Source organism: Aotus nancymaae, unplaced genomic scaffold (assembly GCF_030222135.1).
Source record: "Aotus nancymaae isolate 86718 unplaced genomic scaffold, 86718_ANA_hifiasm-v0.15.2.pri h1tg000079l, whole genome shotgun sequence".
In the NCBI taxonomy this organism is placed as follows: Eukaryota; Metazoa; Chordata; class Mammalia; order Primates; family Aotidae; genus Aotus; species Aotus nancymaae.
Window position 1 is genome coordinate 984,622 of NW_026988494.1, and position 17,694 is coordinate 1,002,315.

A 17,694-nucleotide genomic window follows, 5' to 3' on the forward strand; every position below is an offset into this window, starting at 1 on the left:
ACTCAAATGGTTCATGGCACGCCCAGGACCATAGAGCTACTAACAGAGACCACCTATGCCTCTGCCCCTGGCCCGTGCTCTTCACAGCACGCTCTGCCACACTCCCTCTCCTGTGTGAAGGCTCCTCCGGGGAAAGAGGAAAAACAGGAGTTATTCTAGGCAAAGTAACCTTAAATCCGACAGCAGCAGATCAATTATAAGGAAGTGCAGCTCCAGGACGTGCTCCCCTATCTTCCCATCAGACCTCAGCCAGCAGCCGTGGACACGGGCCTCTGTCTCCTCCACACTGCTTTCCCCACCCTGGTTCCCACTCTGGAACAGATTCCCCCAAGAGACAAGGCCTCCAGCCCATTATGGCTGGGATGTGCAGCATCTTTATTCTCTGCTTCTCTAGAAACAGCTGGTTCTGCTCAACTCCCAGAGATGATTTTCCAAGAACCCCGACACTTCCATCTGCCCGGGCTGCCAGAGAGAGAAAGGGCATCCTCGAAGATACTGAAGACCACCCTCCAGAAGCCGCCTGCACTGTCTGTTATGTGACTGGCTCTGGGTGACCCTTGTCTTGCGAAAGGGGCTGGCTCAGATGGCAAAGATATTCCAGATCTTCCTGAAGAAGACAGAAAGAGATGCTCAGGTTGGGGAGGGAACAAGACCCCCTGGGGAAGGGACTCCTCCCAGCTGGCGGGTTGATTAGAAGCAACCTTGGAGTTGGCAGGAGCCTCAGAGATTGCCTGAGTTAGTCCAAGGAACAGGCTGAAGGAGCTTGGGAGCAAGAGACTAAAACCAGCCAAGTTTGGGACAGAAGGGAAGGAAAGGGTTGAGCAGGGAACAGAAAGACAAAGAACAGGCAGTTCCAAAGAGCCAAGAATGCAAATCATTTGCAGACGCCGCCAGCGGGAGCCGCCAGCGAGAGCCTCCACCGAGGCTGCTGTGGGGGTGCCTGACGCTGTAGGCACAGCCACTTCTACACATCACGGTGAGCGTGAGTCCCTGTGTGTGAGGTCCCCGCTGAGTCATCCCGAGTGTGTAATGATTGTATCAGTTGTGAGTCACCAACTGTGTGTCAATCGGGGCAGGGGATTGTGTGTGTGTGCTCAATGCACAAGCGCGTGAGGACAGTGGAATGTGAATGAGAGCCAGAGAGCTTGGGGAGCTCAGAGCACTCCCAGGGGGAAGCTGTGTTTAAAGGGCACCACGCTTCATTCACACCGTACATCACACACCACATTTCTGAACACGTTCCAGAGCAAGCCATCTGTGCCCACTTCCTGCTGAAACCCCCTATGGAGCAGCAGTGCTGAATTCTTCAGGCTCACGGGGTTGTTCTCAGAGTCAGAGATGGCCACAATCTTACAATCCTGCATTTCAAGCCCTTCATTTTGCAGAGGGAGGAACTATGGCAGAGAAAGCTGACACAATGGTCCCAGAGTCACAGAGCGACTGGTAGAAAAACCAGGTGTGGACCCAGGTATCTGTTGGAACTCCCTGCCCAGGACTCAGTGTGTCAGCACAGAGTGGGTCCTTTTTCCTTTTCTCAGCACGGGTGTGATGACATCACTTCTTTTAACTAAAATGCACCCAGATCCTCCCATAAAATGAAACCCTGACTTCATGTCCTAAAGGCTAGATTTGATGAATAGCCCAAAAGGAAAAGTTGGGGCATCTCTGGCCAGACGGTTCTAGACCGAGAGTCATTTGATCTATTTTCCTAGAGTCTTGCCCCACCCAGTTCAGGAGGAGTCCACAGGAAGACCTATTCTTAGGTCTCTGGGTCCAAAATTGGCCAGGTGCTTTGGCAGCCTTGATGCTGTGTGATTCAGAAGCTGCTTCTGAGATGTTTGCGGATGTCTCATGCAGGACTCCTGACTCGTTCTGTTGCCACCTTCCTGATGGCCGTTTCACAGCTCAATTTCATCTGCCCCACAACAATGAAAAAATAAATGAAAGGGGGTAATTTATTTTAGCAGTTCTCTAATTGAGTATCTTGAAGCATTTAATAGGTAAAGAGCCTAACCCTATTAACTAGTAAGTTGAGGTTTGGGGATTATCGATGAATTTCAATTACCCATTCCATTCATTCTTCTCAGATGGCTCAGAGTTGACCTGAACTTCAAAGGGATCCCTTCAACCACCGGATTTATTGTTCTTATTTCATATTAATTAAGTAGTTACTATATACACAGCACTGTTGCAGCCATTCAGTAGGCACAGACACTTCCCTTCATCTTTGGAGAGCAGAGATTTATTATCTCATTTATGGGAACTTCAAAGCCCTTTCGCTCCAATTACAGCTTGTCACTGACCATGGAGGCAGCCGAGATGCTCAGGGCCCATGAGGCAGGGAGAATGGGAGGGGCAGAGAAATCACTGATCCGGGCTAGATCTGGAGTGAGGCTGGTCTTACATTTGGGCCCAGGTTCTACATTTATAAAGTGGTGTTTTTCCCAACAAGGCTCTGCTAAAAACATGCCATGGGAAAGGATGCCTTCTCATGTGGCAGACGGACAGACAGAGTAAGGGTTGATGTAGCAAGTGTCCTTCATATGTGACACATGGGCAAGAGAGTAGAATAACCAAATGTTTCCTTGATAAAAAATATATATTTGCAAGCGTATTTATGTCAGCATTATGGGTAATTACAAAACGCTATAAAGGACCTGAAAAATCCATTGATAGGAGATCAGTTAAATCAATCACGGTACAATCATACAATGGAAGACAAGCAACTATGAACAAGGAGTTAGATCTACCTACGTGGACCCAAAAAGAGGCACAGGATTATTAGGTTTTAAAAAAAAAGTAAAAGAAGTTGGGCACAGTGGCTCACTCCTGTAATCCCTGTACTTTTGGAGGCAGAGGCAGGAGTATCACTTCAGCCCAGGAGGTCGAGGCTGCAGTGAGCTATGATTGTGTCACTGCACTCTAGCCTGGGTGACAGAGCCAGAAGAAAATAAAGAAAGAAAGAAAGAAAGAAAGAGAGAGAGAGAGAAAGGAAGGAAGGAAGGGAAAGGAAGGGGAAGGAAGGAAGAGAAAGAGAGAGAAACAGAAAAAGAAAGAGAAAGAGAGAAAAAGAAAAAAAAGAAAAAAGGAAGGAAGGAAGGAACGAAGGAACAAAGGAAGGAAGGAAGGGCACAAGGCACAGAATATGATCTTATTTTGCTTTAGAAAATTAAAAGGGGTATCCTATAAGTAAATATGTATGTTTATATATTTGCACATGTAAAATGTACATAAGTGGAAAAACATGGGAAAATGTGTAGTATATAAAAAATGTAGAGGAATACAGATGAAGCTGGTTATAATGTTTACTTCAGAGGGTGGGGTTAAAATGGGTAAGAACATTAATATCTTGTATACTCTACATGTTTTGCCTTACCCATGTAAGTTATAAAAACTTACATGGATAAGTCAACACATATTTAAAGTTTATACATATAAACTTTATGCTTTGTAAAGTTTATATTTACAAATATAAACTTATATTAAATGTATTAATAAACTTATAAACATTCATAACTTAAGAATAAAATATATTACAAAAACAAAGAGAATAGACAAAATGGGCTTGCAGATGCTGACTGGCCGCACTCATCCGTGGCACCTGCTCGCATGGAGGCCTCACCTACTGTGAGAGCTGGCAGACATCACTCAAGAAATCAAGACACATTTGGCCTCTGCTGCAGCATCAGGGAACAAAACAAGGACTAAGGCTGTCAGCTCTCAAGAAAAATACTGATGTGCATAAACATATGTGACATAAATTTATTCAGTGACTTTGAGATATCTTACTCTAAACAGATAAAATTAATTAAAACTAGTGCAAATTTCTGCCAACGGTACTCCAACTCCCTATTATTTATCGAGGGCATTGAAAATTGGAACACATCATGGATCCTTAATTCATTTTCTGAATCAGGAGGAGAAAAGGGGAAGGAAGAGAGCACTCACAGTATGTGCCAGGCACTGGGCTGAGTGCTGTGTCTGCATTATCCCACTTGATGTTTGCAATAACCCTGCAAGGTAAGAGTAAAGGGAACACACACACACACATGCTCACACACACACTCTCACACTCAAGCGTGCACTAGAAAATACAGTACAAAGCAAGCATGGGCAACGAATACAGGTATAGTACTGGCTAAGCACAGTGGCTCACATCTATAATCCTGGAGCTTTAGGCTAGGAGTTTCAGACCAGCCTGGGCAACATAGCAAGATGCCATCTCTACAAAACATTTTTTTAAATAAAAATCTTCTATTTTTTTCAGACAAAGTCTCACTCTGTCGCCGTGGCTGGAGTGCAGTGGCCGATCTCAGCTTACTGCAATCTCCACTTCCCAGGCTCAAGTGATTCTCATGCCTCAGCCTCCCAAGTAGCTGAGATTACAGGAGTAAGGCACCACACCCAGCCAATTTTATATTTTTAGTAGAGACAGAGTTTTGCCATGTTGGCCAGGCTAGTCTCAAACTCCTGACCTCAAGTAATCAGCCTGCCTCGGCCTCCCAAAGTGCTGGGATTACAGGCGTGAGCCACCACAACCAACCTAAATAAAAATCTTTTTTTTTTTTTTTTTTGGAGACAAAGTCTCACTCTGTCACCAGGCTGGAGTGCAGTGTCGCAGTCTCAGCTCACTGCAACCTCCACCTCCTGGGTTCAGGCAATTCTCCTGCCTCAGCCTCCCAAGTAGCTGGGACTACAGGTGCCCACCACCAGGCCCAGCAAATTTTTGTATTTTTAGTAGAGACAGGGTTTCACCATGTTGGCCAGGCTGGTATTGAACTCCTGACCTCAGGTGATCCTTCCACCTCAGCCACCAAAAGGGCTGGAATTACAGGCGTGAGCCACCATGCCCAGCCCTAAAAATTATTTTTAAAAAGAGGTACAGTGCCTCAGGGCTCAGGGAAGCAATACCCCTATGGCTGCATGGTAAACAGCAGGCAAGTCTACTTATCAGAACAGGGTCGTAGTAATTCCAGGGTTCTCTGCACACTGAGCCAGGAGACTGGCTAGCTCAGCACTGCCCGGGTTCACTTTATCCTTTTTACAGTGCTAAAGCTCTAGGAGGTGGGACCTAAGCCTAAAACGAAGGGATATGAGGCAGGACTCTCTTTACGGCAAGTGACTGAAACCTAACTCAATCCAGCAAGGCAGCGAATTATTTGGCTCTCATAACTAAAAATGTTCATGAGTAGATGGCTTCTGGCTCCATGGGATCAGGGGTCAGCTAATATCAACCAAGACTCATTCTGTTCCTTCATGTCTTCTGTGTTGGCTCCATTTTTCAGGCAGGCTCTTTCAAGAGAGGAGCAAAGATGGCCCCAGAAATTTCATGTTACTTGCTGCCTTGCAAGTAGCTATTCCAATGAAAAGAAAGCACTTTTCAGCAGTTTCGGCAAAAGTGCAAGGATGACTTTCATGGGCCTAGTTTGGGTCACATGCCCAATTCTGATTTAATTACCATGCTGATCTGATTGCCCAGGGTGGGTCAGCCTTTCCCAAATCACATGGACTAGAAATGGGGGAATAGTCCTCCCAAAAAAAAAAAAAAAAATAGAAGGATAGTGGCAAAGGAATATGGAAGGAGGCTGGGTACAGTGCTCACTCCTGCAATCCCAGCATTTTGGGAGGCTGAGGTGGGTGGATCACAAGGTCAGGAGTTCAAGACCAACCTGGCCAACATAGTGAAACCCCATATCTACTAAAAATACAATAAATTAGCTCACCATTACAGGTGAGCACCTGTAATCCCAGCTACTTGGGAAGCTCAGGCAGGAGAATCACTTGAACCCGGGAGGTGGAGGTTGCAGTGACCAGAGATTATGCCACTGCACTTCAGCCTGGGCAATGGAGTGAGACTCTATCTCAAAAAAAATAAAGGAATATGGGAGGGATGTTGGACAAGCAGATCACAGATGACCAACACAATGTCACATTGAATCCTACCAATAAGAGGACAGGATGGTGACTCACACCTGTAATCCCTATGACTCAGGAGGCTAAGGAGAGAGGATTGCTTGAGGCCAAGAGTTCGACAAGACCAGCCTGGGCAACATGTGAGACCTCATCTCAATTAAAAATTAGCTGGGTGTAGTGGTGTATGCCTATGGTCTCACGTGCTCTAGAGGCTAAGGTGAAGGGATCACTTGAGGCCAGGAGGCCGAGGCTGCAGTGAGCTATGATTGTACCACTGCACTCCAGCCTGGGCAATAGAGCAAGACCAAGAAAGAAAGAGAGAGAGAGAGAAAGAGAGAGCGAGAGTTGGAAACAGATGCTCAATGCCACAAAGAAAAATCAGCACTGAGACAAAGGATCTCTCAGCCAGGCAAGTTTGCTTTCTGCAGAAATGGTGCTCCCATTAGCCATCTTGCCATGAGAGTACAACAAACAAAGGAAAAGCAGACATATTTATCCTTTACACATTTGAGATCATCCTTACTGCTGTGTCTGATCTCCATTGGTTGGAGCCAGACCTCACAATCTAAAACTGAATCTGATTGGCTAATAACTTAAAACTTTCTTGAATAGGTAAAGGCAATGGAGAACAAAAGGATAAGAGGAAGTCCAAATAAGGAAGGGACAGGAAGTTGCTTGCGAAAGGACTTAGAAAAGTATCAGCATAAATATCTTGGTTAAAGTACAAGGACGTAGAATGTACTACATGCCTGTGAGCATGTCTAACAGCGACATAGGATAGGGCTTAACAAAGAGTTATTAGCAAAAAGCAAGAAGGCTTTGAAGAAAGTCTTTAAAACAAACTATTATTTCTAACACTTATGGTTTAGTCTTTAACAAGAAAGGAAACTTTGAAGAGGAACTTTTCTACTTCCCACAGAAAGAAAGAGAGAAAGACTAGAGGGAGGGAGGAAGAAAGGAAGGAGGGAAGGAAGGAAGGAAGGAAAAAAAGAAAGAGGATGGAGGGAGGGAGGGAGAGAGAAAGGGAGGGAGGAAGAGAAACCTACCAACAAATTGTAAACTCTAAGAATGTGAGAAGCTGGTAGGCATTAGTTTTTTGTCATTTCTTGGCCACCATAAGGCCCTAGAAAATTGCTAAACATGATAGAAGTTCAGAAGATCCTAAGAACTCTCTTTTCCCGTTGCCAAGGTTAAGGATTCAGGGAGGATGCCCAAGAACTCTGTGAAAACTCTTGTCGATAAATACTGGAATCATCAGTTCCTGACACCCCACACAGGACATGGGGAGTTCCAGTTGCCTAAAGAGCTGTGATAGCAGAAGCTTCTCAATGCTGAGGAGGCTGGAAATGACCCACCAGGAGCCAAGGACATAGGATTCAGCTCAAGCTCTGCCTCTAACAAGCCGCATGACCTTGAAAACATGCTTAAGTGTTGGGGGGTGGTCAGAGCTTTCATATGTAAAATAAAGAGGCTGGGGCAAAGAAACATGACATGTAAAGTCTCCAGCTTTAAAACTCTGATTCTAAGTCAGAGTCACGAGTTGGAAAAGTTTATGGGTAGATAAACTTTTACCCATAGGTAAATAACTAAATAAATAAATGAGATAACAGGAGGCAAAAAAAAAAAAAAAAAAAAATCCACACCACACCAGCCAAATCTGTGACAATTTGAGCAATAAATAAATGCTAATAATAATGGAGTATAATCCACTAATAAATAACAATCTACAAGTTCATACTGATATCCATCCATCCATCCATTTATGCATACATGAAAAGGTCAAGGAAAAGCTCTTCTTACAGTAAAATGTCAACTAGTAAATTAACAAGGAATAATGATGTTAGAAAACCATCAATGGATATTTAAACCGGTGGTTAAAAGTTTGATGAGGAACAGAATATTTAAAGTCTCAAGGCATCTCCCATAAATTACTTATTAATTACAAAAAAGAAACATAATAACTTTACAGTGATGAAAGCTGAAGGCTACTACCTTAACCAGTGATCAAAAGTTAACGTCCGCTGGCTGAGGGCAGTGGCTCATGCCTGTAATCCCAACACTTTGGGAGGCCAAGGCAGGTGCATCGCCTGAGGTCAGGAGTTCTAGACCAGCCTGGCCAAAATGGTGAAACCCCATCTCTACTAAAAATACAAAAAATTAGCCAGGCGTAGTGGTGGGCACCTGTAATCCCAGCTACTCAGGAGGCTGAAGCAGGAGAATCGCTTGAACCCCAGGAGGCAGAGGTTGCAGTGACCCAAGATCACGCCATTGCAATCCAGCCTAGACAACAAGATTAAAACTTCACTTAAAAAAAAAAAAAAAAGTTAACGTCCCCAGTGTTGAAATAGGCCAACCTCATGTGTGTCTTTGATATAATGTTCTGAGAAGGTCATAACATCTCTTCAGTGTCCTGCCCAAAACCCATAACCTGAATTTTTTTTTTAAACGGAGTTTTGCTCTTGTTGCCTAGGCTGCCAGGCTGGGACCACAACCTCTACCTCCCGGTTTCAAGCAATTCTCCTGCCTCAGCCTCCTGAGTAGATGGGATTACAGGCATGCGCCACCACACCCAGCTAATTTTGTATTTTTAGTAGAGACGGGGTTTCTCCATGTTGGTCAGGCTGGTCTTGAACTCCTGACCTCAGGTGATCCACCCACCTCAGTCTCCCAAAGTGCTGGGATTACAGGCATGAGCCACGGTGCCTGGCCTTGTGATGAAACCCAAATTTAATCACAAGAAATGTTACTTAATAATTGACCTGTACTATTTAAAATTCAAGGTATAATTTGAACTTTTTTGCCACACACAAAAAAGTCGAGGTCATGAAACACAAAGAAGGCTAAGGAATTGCCCAATTTAAGAGAGACTGAAGAGTCAATGACTATTAAATGCAATGTGTGATCCTGGATTAGATCCTGAATTGAGGAAAAAAATAGTTGTCAAGGACATTACTGGGTGTAATTGATGAAACTGAATATGGATGATGACGTGAGCATGCATAGCAACCTGCCTGGAGCTACGGTGTGGGCAGTCCAGGGACACCAAGCCTCCAAGCTCCAGTTAAGGCATTCACTCCCGAGCCTGGGGCCTGTGGCACCCAGCCTCTGAAGCTTCATGGTACCAGGATTTCTTTCATCTTCTGCTGTTTCCCTCTTCAGGCTTTCTGATTCACTCATTGGCATAGTCTGCTGGGAGAGGCAGCAGGAATGTCTGGAAGAGTCTCCAGAGCCCCAACAGTCTGCCACCCTCACCCCTCACATCTACTTCAGCTCCAGTTCCTTCCCTGTCCCCACAGGGAGAGTCCATCCTAAACAAAGGGTTGGTGACCTGATGTCCCTCAAGAGCTCAGGACGTCCTGAGGCAGTGTGAGTTCAGGTCCCACTGGTACCCAAAGAGAACTTTCAACTGTGGAATCCCTTACACAGAAATACTTTCTGGAAACCACTCCTCTCCCCCTGCTTCCTCCCTGGCTCAGTGCCCAACCCTGGCTCCAGCACATACCTCACCAGGAGGGAGCACTCACTCAGTTCAAAGCAGCATATCTGCCCAAGAGAAAAAAGCAAAGTTGGCCAGGCGTGGTGGCTCACACCCGTAATCCCAGCACTTTGGGAGGCCAAGGTGGGTGGATCACAAGTTCAGGAGATTGAGATCATCCTGCAACATGGTGAAACTCCATCCTGACTAAAAATACAAAAATTAGCGGGGCATGGTGGCACATGCCTGTAGTTTCAGCTACTCGAGAAGCTGAGGCAAGAGAATTGTTTGAACCCGGGAGACAGAGGTTGCAGTGAGCCAAGATCACGCCATTGCATTGCACTGCAGCCTGGTTAACAATAGTGATCCACCTGCCTCAGCCTACCAAAGTGCTGGGATTACAGGTGTAAGCCACCATGCCCGGCCTTTTTTTTTTTTTTTTTTTTTTTTTAAGAGATGGAAATCTTGCTATGTTGCTCAGGCTTGACTTGAACTCTTGGCCTTAAGCAGTCCTCCGCACTCAGCTTTTCAAGTAGCTGGGATAACAAGTTCATGCCACTCCTCACAAACTAACAATAGCCACTTACTGAGTACCAGCCCTGTTGTAGGCATCATGCTGTAAGTTTTACAAATGTTTTCTTTCATCCTAAGGATGCCCAAGTTACAACGGAGGAAGCTCAAGACTCAGAGAGATTTAAATACTTCTCCATACCTCCCACAAGATTTTAAAATGAAACCCAAATGGATTCACAATCTAACTATATTTTTCAATGAAGAAATGTAGAATACTTGTATAACTGCAGGAATTGGAGAGCTACACAGGCCAGACTCTGTACTAGAAGACATAAAAAACAGATTTGACTGTATAAAATGTAAAATATGGTAAAAGACACATGAAACAAAACTAAAAGACAATAAGAACTGGTAACCCATAACATAAGAATTGATATAATAAGAATCGATAGCCCTAAAATGCAAAGATTATCTACAAATTGATTAGAAAAACACAATTAGAAAAAGAGAAGCCAGGTACAGTGGCTCACATCTCTAATCCCCGTACTTTGGGAGGCCAAGGCAGGAGGATCACTTGAGTCTAGGAGTTCAAGACCAGCCTGGGCAACACAGTGAGACCCCCATCTCTACATAAATTTTTAAGGATTAGCCAAGGGTGGTGGCATGTACCTGTAGTTTCAGCCACTCAAGAGACTGAGGTGGGAGGATCGCTTGAGCTAAGGAGTTCAAGTCTTCAGTGAGTTATGATCGCACCACTGCACCCCAGTCTGGGCAACAGAGCAAGACTCTGTCTCTAAAAAACATTAAATTAAATTAAATGTAAATTTAAAATAGGTTATGGTACAACTATACTATGGAATATCATGCAGTTATCAAAAATATTAATGAGCATGTCAACGTTTTGGCCTAGACCCTAGATTTCCACACTATACTCTTAAACTTTTAAAAAGTGCATAGGGCCAGGAACGGTGGCTCACGCCTATAATCCCAGTACTTTGGGAGGCTGAGGCATCCGGATCACCTGAGGTCAGGAGTTCGAGACCAGCCTGGCCAACATGGTGAAATGCCATCTCTACTAAAAATACAAAACTTGGCCAGGTGCAGTGGCATACGCCTATAGTCCCAGCACAGACCGAGGTGGATGACCCGAAGTCAGGAGTTTGAGACTATTCCACCCAACATGGTGAAACCCTGTCTCTACTAAAAATACAAAAATTAGCTGGTCATGGTGGCACATGCCTGTAGTCCCAGCTACTTGGGAGGCTGAGGCAGGAGAATCGCCTGAACTCAGGAGGTGGAGGTGGCAGTGAGTGGAGATCGTACCACTGTACTCCAGTCTGAAGACAGAGCGAGACTCTGTCTCAAAAAAAAAACAAACAAAAAAAACAAATATTAGCTAGGCATAGTGGCGCATGCCTATAGCCCCAGCTACTCAGAAACTGAGGCAGGAGAATCAATTTAAAGCCGGGAGGCGGAGGTTGCAGTGAGCCAAGATTGCACCACTGCCCTCTAGCCTGGTGCCAGAGTGATACTCCTTCTCAAAAAAAAAAAAAAAAAAGAAAGAGAAAAAAATCAGCCAGGCTTGGTGGTACATTCCTGTAGTCCCAGCTACTCATGAGGCTGAGACAGGAGAATTCCTTGAACCCAGGAGGCAGAGGTTGCAGTGAGCCAAGATTGCACCACTGCACTCCAGCCTGGGTGATTGAGTCAGACTCCATCTCCAAATAATTAATTAATTAATTTTTTAAAAAAATTAAAAAGTGCATATATAGTATGATTCAATTTTGTTAAAACACTTGTTTAAAAGAGATAAAAATTCATATATGTGTTCATATGTTTGCTTCTAATTTCCTTTATCACACATTAATCCCAGACCCTGTGCTGGGGTTACAAGCGTAAGCCACTGCACCTGGCCAATTTTTGTATTTTTAGTAGACATCACATTTCACCATGTTGGCCAGGCTGGTCTCGAACTCCTGACCTCAGGTGATCCGCGTGCCTCAGCCTCCCAAAGTGCTGGGATTACAGGCATGAGGCAGGAGGCCTAGGCATGTGGGTCACTTGAGCTCAGGAGTTTGAGATCAGCCTGGGCAACATGACGAAACCCAGTCTTTACTAAAAATACAAAAATTAGGTGGGGCGCAGCAGCTTACACCTATAATCCCAGCACTTTTGAAGGCTGAGGCAGGTGGATCATGTGGTCAGGAGATCGAGACTATCCTGACCAACATGGTAAAACCCTGTCTCTACTAAAAATACAAAAATGAGCTGGGTGTGCTGGTGTGTGCCTATAACCCCAGCTACTCAGGAGGCTGAGGCACAAGAATCGCTTGAACCCAGGAGGTAGAGGTTGCAGTGAGCCAAGATTTCAGCACTGTACTCCAGCCTGGGTGATAAAGCAAGACTCTATCTCAAAAAAAAAAAAAAAAAAAAAAAAATAGCCAGGTATGGTGGCCTGTAGTCCCAGCTACTCAGGAGGCTGAGGTGGGAGAATCACCTGAACCCAGGAGGTGGAGGCTGCAGTGAGCCATGATTGAACCACTGCACTCCAGCCTGGGCAACCAGAGTGAGACCCTGTCTCAAAAATAAACAAATATCTCACTGTTACACTGAAACTTACTTCATTTAATAAATAAATATAATACACAAATAAATAATACATTAAGGAACTTCTTCAAATTCAAGGATCACTATATACAGTTGTTCAGGTTCAACACTGCACAAAGGATCTGGGGTGGAAGGTGTGTGTAGTATTCACATCGTACACATCGGGGAATGAAGGTATGTGTGGAGACACCAGCCCAAGTTCTGAAGCTGCAGGGTAAAGTCCTCCCCTACTTAAAACCCACACCATACGATGGCTCACACACACACTCAGAAGAGCCTGTATGCACATTGCTGACACTCTCATATGCACCACTGTGCCTCTCCCAGCCACACTTCAGGTGTCCCTACACTCCTGGAAACCCAATTCCTTACCCTTCCCCACTTTGAACCTGGTATAACCACTTTACTTAATGGAGGAATTCAGGTTAAAGCAAAGGTACAGGCTGCTGGGGGCATCCATGCCCTGGCATTGGAGGGCAGGGGTGGGCAGGGAGCATGAACGATGAGAGTGTGGCATATGTCTGCCCTCAGCCAGGAAGACTGCAGTGCAGATGTTCAGGAAAGCTCTCTACTGGGCACAGCCAGGATAAGGCTACCATGCACAGTTGTTCAAGCCATGCAGTAATATACTAAATTTAACATAATTTTACCTGAGCAAGGGGCATTGTTTTCCAATTTGCACAGAGATGCCATATGGGCAGACAGAAGCCCCACTAGTAATTGACAGAGACAGAATCCAACCCCAGGCCCTGCTCCATTACCAGCTGTATGACTTTGGAGATAAAGATTGGATCATGGATGTTACAGCACTTTTTGAAAAGTCATAAATATAAGATATCGTTATAAGCAATTCTCCAGTTCTCCAGCCAGCAGACTGCTGGAGATCCTCTAATCCGTTCCCAATCTCTAGGCATATGAGAATACAGGCCACTGGGAGAGACTCACATCTGTGGTTTCTTCAAAAACACCGCAGCCCGCAGTGACCTCTCATTCTTCCATTTCTATCACATTTATGTCTGTACCAGGTATTTAGAAATCAGGGTAGTTTACTACGTCGATAGTCTTTCTTTCAGTGGGTAAGGTATATATGTGTGGGATATGTGTGTGTGTGCATGTGTGTGTCCACAATAATACCTGAAACTCCCAGAAGACAGACATTACCCTTCTTTGCATCTCCTATAGCAACTTAACAGGTATTCATCAACTGTTTTCCCAGGTATCTTTTTTATTATTATTATTATTATTATTATTATTATTATTATTATTATTTTGAGACAGAGTCTCACTCTGTTGCCCAGACTGGAGAGCAGTAGTGTGATCTCAGCTCACTGCAATTTCTGCCTCCTGGGTTCAAGCAACCCTCCCACCTCAGGCTCCCGAGTAGCTGGGACTACAGGCATGTGCCACCACCCCCAGCTAATGTTTGTACTTTCAGTGGAGACAGAGTTTCACCATGTTGGCCAGACTCGTCTCAAACTCCTGACCTCAGGTGATCACCAGCCTCGGCCTCCCAAAGTGCTGAGATTACAGGTGTGACCCACTGTGCCCAGCCTCCTCGGTATCTTAACTGTGTTATCACTGCCCCTGTAGTCTAGATTTAAACAAATGAAAGCTCTTGTAATAGAGATGAAATTAAATAACATATAGATGATGCCTGGAGAGTACTTGGTCTACGATAGATGCTTACAAATATTTATTTCTATTTACTCTCCTTATGATGCAGAGAGAATAAGAACATTCATTCAACAACATTCATTCAAGGCCATTTGTTAAGTATCAGGCAATGTGCAGGGTATTGAGGATAAAATGATACGGAGAAGTCTTTTCTCGAGTTCTGTGGGTCATCTGGCCAGAAAAAAATGGCCTTGATTGTGAACTTCCACGTTATGTGAAATTGTAAACAGGCACTTTTGGATGAAGGGATAATTGGATGTGTTCATGATTTTCTAAGGTTGGAAGCGGATAGGAGATGGCAGTTTGGAAGGTGATCTTTTTTGTTTTTTGTGTGTTTTTAGGGAAGGTGATGTTTGAACAGGTCTTGAAGGATAACTAGGCGTTCACAGAGCTGAAGAGCAACGAGTGCATTACAGATAGAAGAAGCAGAATAAGAGAAGCCGCTCTCAATTTTTAAAGTTAGTTGGAAAATAACCACCATCTTGAACAGAATTATGACTCAACGCAGTGCCAGGGAAATGACCCCAAAACAAAATTATCTGATTGGAAGAGAGAAAAGCACTTCAGACCCAGACCCTCCACCCACCATGCCACCCTTATCCCACCCTTAGGTCTCTTCTGGGCCTGACACTAGCCTTTACCAACTTGTAATTTAAAGGTGTTTGTGGTTTTCTTCCTTTTTTTTTTTTTAAATGGAGTCTTGCTCTGTCACCCAGGCTGAAGTGCAGTGGCACAATCTCAGCTCACTGCAACCTGGGCTTAAGAGATTCTCCTGCCTCAGCCCCCTGGGTAGTGGGTATTACAGGCACCCGCCACCATGCCAGGCTAATTTTTGTATTTTTAGTAGAGATGGGGTTTCACCACGTTGGGCAGGCTGGTCTCAAACTCCTGACCTCAAGTGATCTGCCTACCTTGGCCTCCCAAAGTGCTGAGATTACAGGCGTGAGCCACCTTTGCCCGGCCATAAAGGTGTCTGTGACTTTTTAAAGTATGCAAGTTATTATATTCCTTTATCTAGAAAAGAACGTTTTTTTTTTGTTTGTTTTTTTTTTGAGACGGAGTTTCGCTCTTGTTACCCAGGCTGGAGTGCAATGGCGCAATCTCGGCTCACCACAACCTCCGCCTCCTGGGTTCAGGCAATTCTCATGCCTCAGCCTTCCAAGTAGCTGGGATTACAGGCACGCACCACCATGCCCAGCTAATTTTTTGTATTTTTAGAAGAGATGGGGTTTCACCATGTTGACCGGGATGGTCTCGATCTCTTGACCTCGTGATCCACCCGCCTCAGCCTCCCAAAGTGCTGGGATTACAGGCGTGAGCCACCGCGCCCGGCCCGAAAAGAACTGTTTTTAAAGCCAAAGACTAACAGTTACAAGCAGCCTCAGGGATTTATTTTAAAACAGAATTTCCCCAAGGCCTGGAATTTGGTGTCTGGGTTCCAGACTTGGGGATAATTGTTGGGCTCCCCTCTCAGACCCTGCCCTCCCACCCGGCACCATCTGTTCAGCAGGGCACAGCTTCCCAAAGGTCTGCCCAGTCCTCTCCTGGTAACCCTACCTGGGGAGAAAAGCCGCCCCTCTGACCCACCAGATCAAAGATAGAGCCCAAAGTGTTTACAGTATCAGCTTTCGCTCCCCAAAGGGAACGGCTGTATTTTTCTCTAAGGCTACAAAACCTACGGTGGCTTTGTCAATGACCGGCCCTGTTGGCACCCCCAGGCACAGGAGCCCAGCTGCTGCCCCAGCCCAGGGAGGAGGGAGGCTGTGGATAGGACGTCCAGCTCAAAAACAAAGCTATCAGCCCTATCTCTGCGGGGTACCAGCCTCGCCCTCACACCTGCCAGGCGGAGGCCTTCTCTTTCTCAGTTAACTTCTTTGTCTGCCTGGTTCAGCACCAGGCACACTGGAGACTCCATGGGTTTGTGGTTCATCGGCAGCCCAGTTTTGTGACAAGACCTTGAGATCTGGCCTCAGGAGATCTAGGTCATACTCTTCCTCCACCTGTGACCAGGTGCCCATCTGAGCCTCAGTTTTCCCATCTTTAAATGACGGTGATCATCGTATCTAACCAGGCTGCCTTTCAAGGTTGTTCGCTCACAAGGGCAGCATCGTGGGGCAGCAGAGGCAGCACAGGGTGGAGGCTGAGGGCTCAGCTTGAGCTTAACAGGAGCCAGGCTGTTATTTCCTAGTTATGTGACCCCAGGCAAGTTATGTAACCTCTCCGATGCCTCAGTGTTCCTCATCTGTAAAATGGGATTATAAGAGTTCCTGCTTCACAGGGTCATTAGGAGGATTAAATGAGATCATGTTTATAAAGAGCTTAGGACAGCATCTGGGGCATAATACAGCTTAGCCAACATCTACTCTGTGGAAGGTGTGTGTTGGGGGGGAAGGGGTTACAGAGATCAAAGACCCTGAGCTCACAGCATGGTGACTGTGAAGAGAATCAAATGAAATAACAATTGCAAAGACAAATCAGGTCATTAACCCCGCACGCACACCCCACTTCAAACATTGTGTGTGTGTGTGTGTGTGTGTGTCTCCGCTGCATGCTGTGATACCTGCCTCTCTCTCCAGCCCCTCAGTCATTACCCTCCAGTCACACCAGACTCCTTTCTTGTCCTGGAACCTATCAGACTCTTTCCTGTCTCAAGCCTCTGCTGTCCTCTCTGCTTAAACAGTGGCTCCTGCAGAGAAGGCATCAGAATCTCCCGGAGCTGATTGGAAATGCACATTCTCCAGCCCCTCCCAGACCTCCTGAATCAGAATCCCTGGGGTGGGCCCAGCAAGCCCGCTTTCTAGGGCACAGGTGATTCTGATGTGTGCTGAAGTTTAAGAACCACTGGCCGAGAACACTCTGTAAGTCTGCTCGTCTTTTGCTTGGCCCCTCCCTCATGGAGGAATTCCTTCTTATTCCTCTCTGAAGAGTGCCTGCTGCCAAAAAACATTTGTGAGATGGCCTGGGTTTTCTTTGCTTATTTGTCATTTAGTTTGGAAGAAATTAGAAGTCTCTGTAAGAAGCCAGTTTGAAACATCCGCCCCATGGGAACAGTTCTGGATGAAGTCGGAAGATCTGGAGGCAGCACAGTAACACACATAGGTTTTCTCTCCATTCAGACATTTCAGAGAAAACAACGCACAGAGGTCTAGAGCAGGTGAACTGGCTTAAGCAGAGCAAAACTAAGTCATGTGGGGATATTTAGCACCTAATATAAAGGCAGAAATGTCAAAGATGTAATTAACAGTTATACTCTAATCTCAATAGTAGCTAAGTACAGACTTAACCATAAGCCTGGATATAACAAATAACCCCGGGAGAACCCAAGAAAATGTAGAAAGTTGCTGCTAAAAACATAACAATTATGTTAGTGATACCTAGAAAGGTGGGTTTTTTTCTTTTAACGTAACATGTCATCGCGGTTTACAGACAAAAAATGAAACTTCACCAATGTATGGCTGTGGCCTAAATAATTCGTAAACGCCTGTATATTGTAAATTGCAAGTATACTGCTC

At 45.2% G+C, this 17,694-nt stretch overlaps 1 protein-coding gene across 1 annotated transcript; it reads left to right on the forward strand.

The window, feature by feature from the left end:
- The first annotated feature begins 626 nt into the window (after nucleotides 1-626).
- LINC03042 (long intergenic non-protein coding RNA 3042) lies at nucleotides 627-17,017 on the forward strand. The gene is given in 7 exon segments (XM_012475940.2): nucleotides 627-758; nucleotides 760-888; nucleotides 890-976; nucleotides 13,419-13,522; nucleotides 16,767-16,891; nucleotides 16,894-16,971; nucleotides 16,974-17,017. Coding segments are annotated over 7 exon segments (699 nt in total).
- Nucleotides 17,018-17,694: the final 677 nt, after the last annotated feature.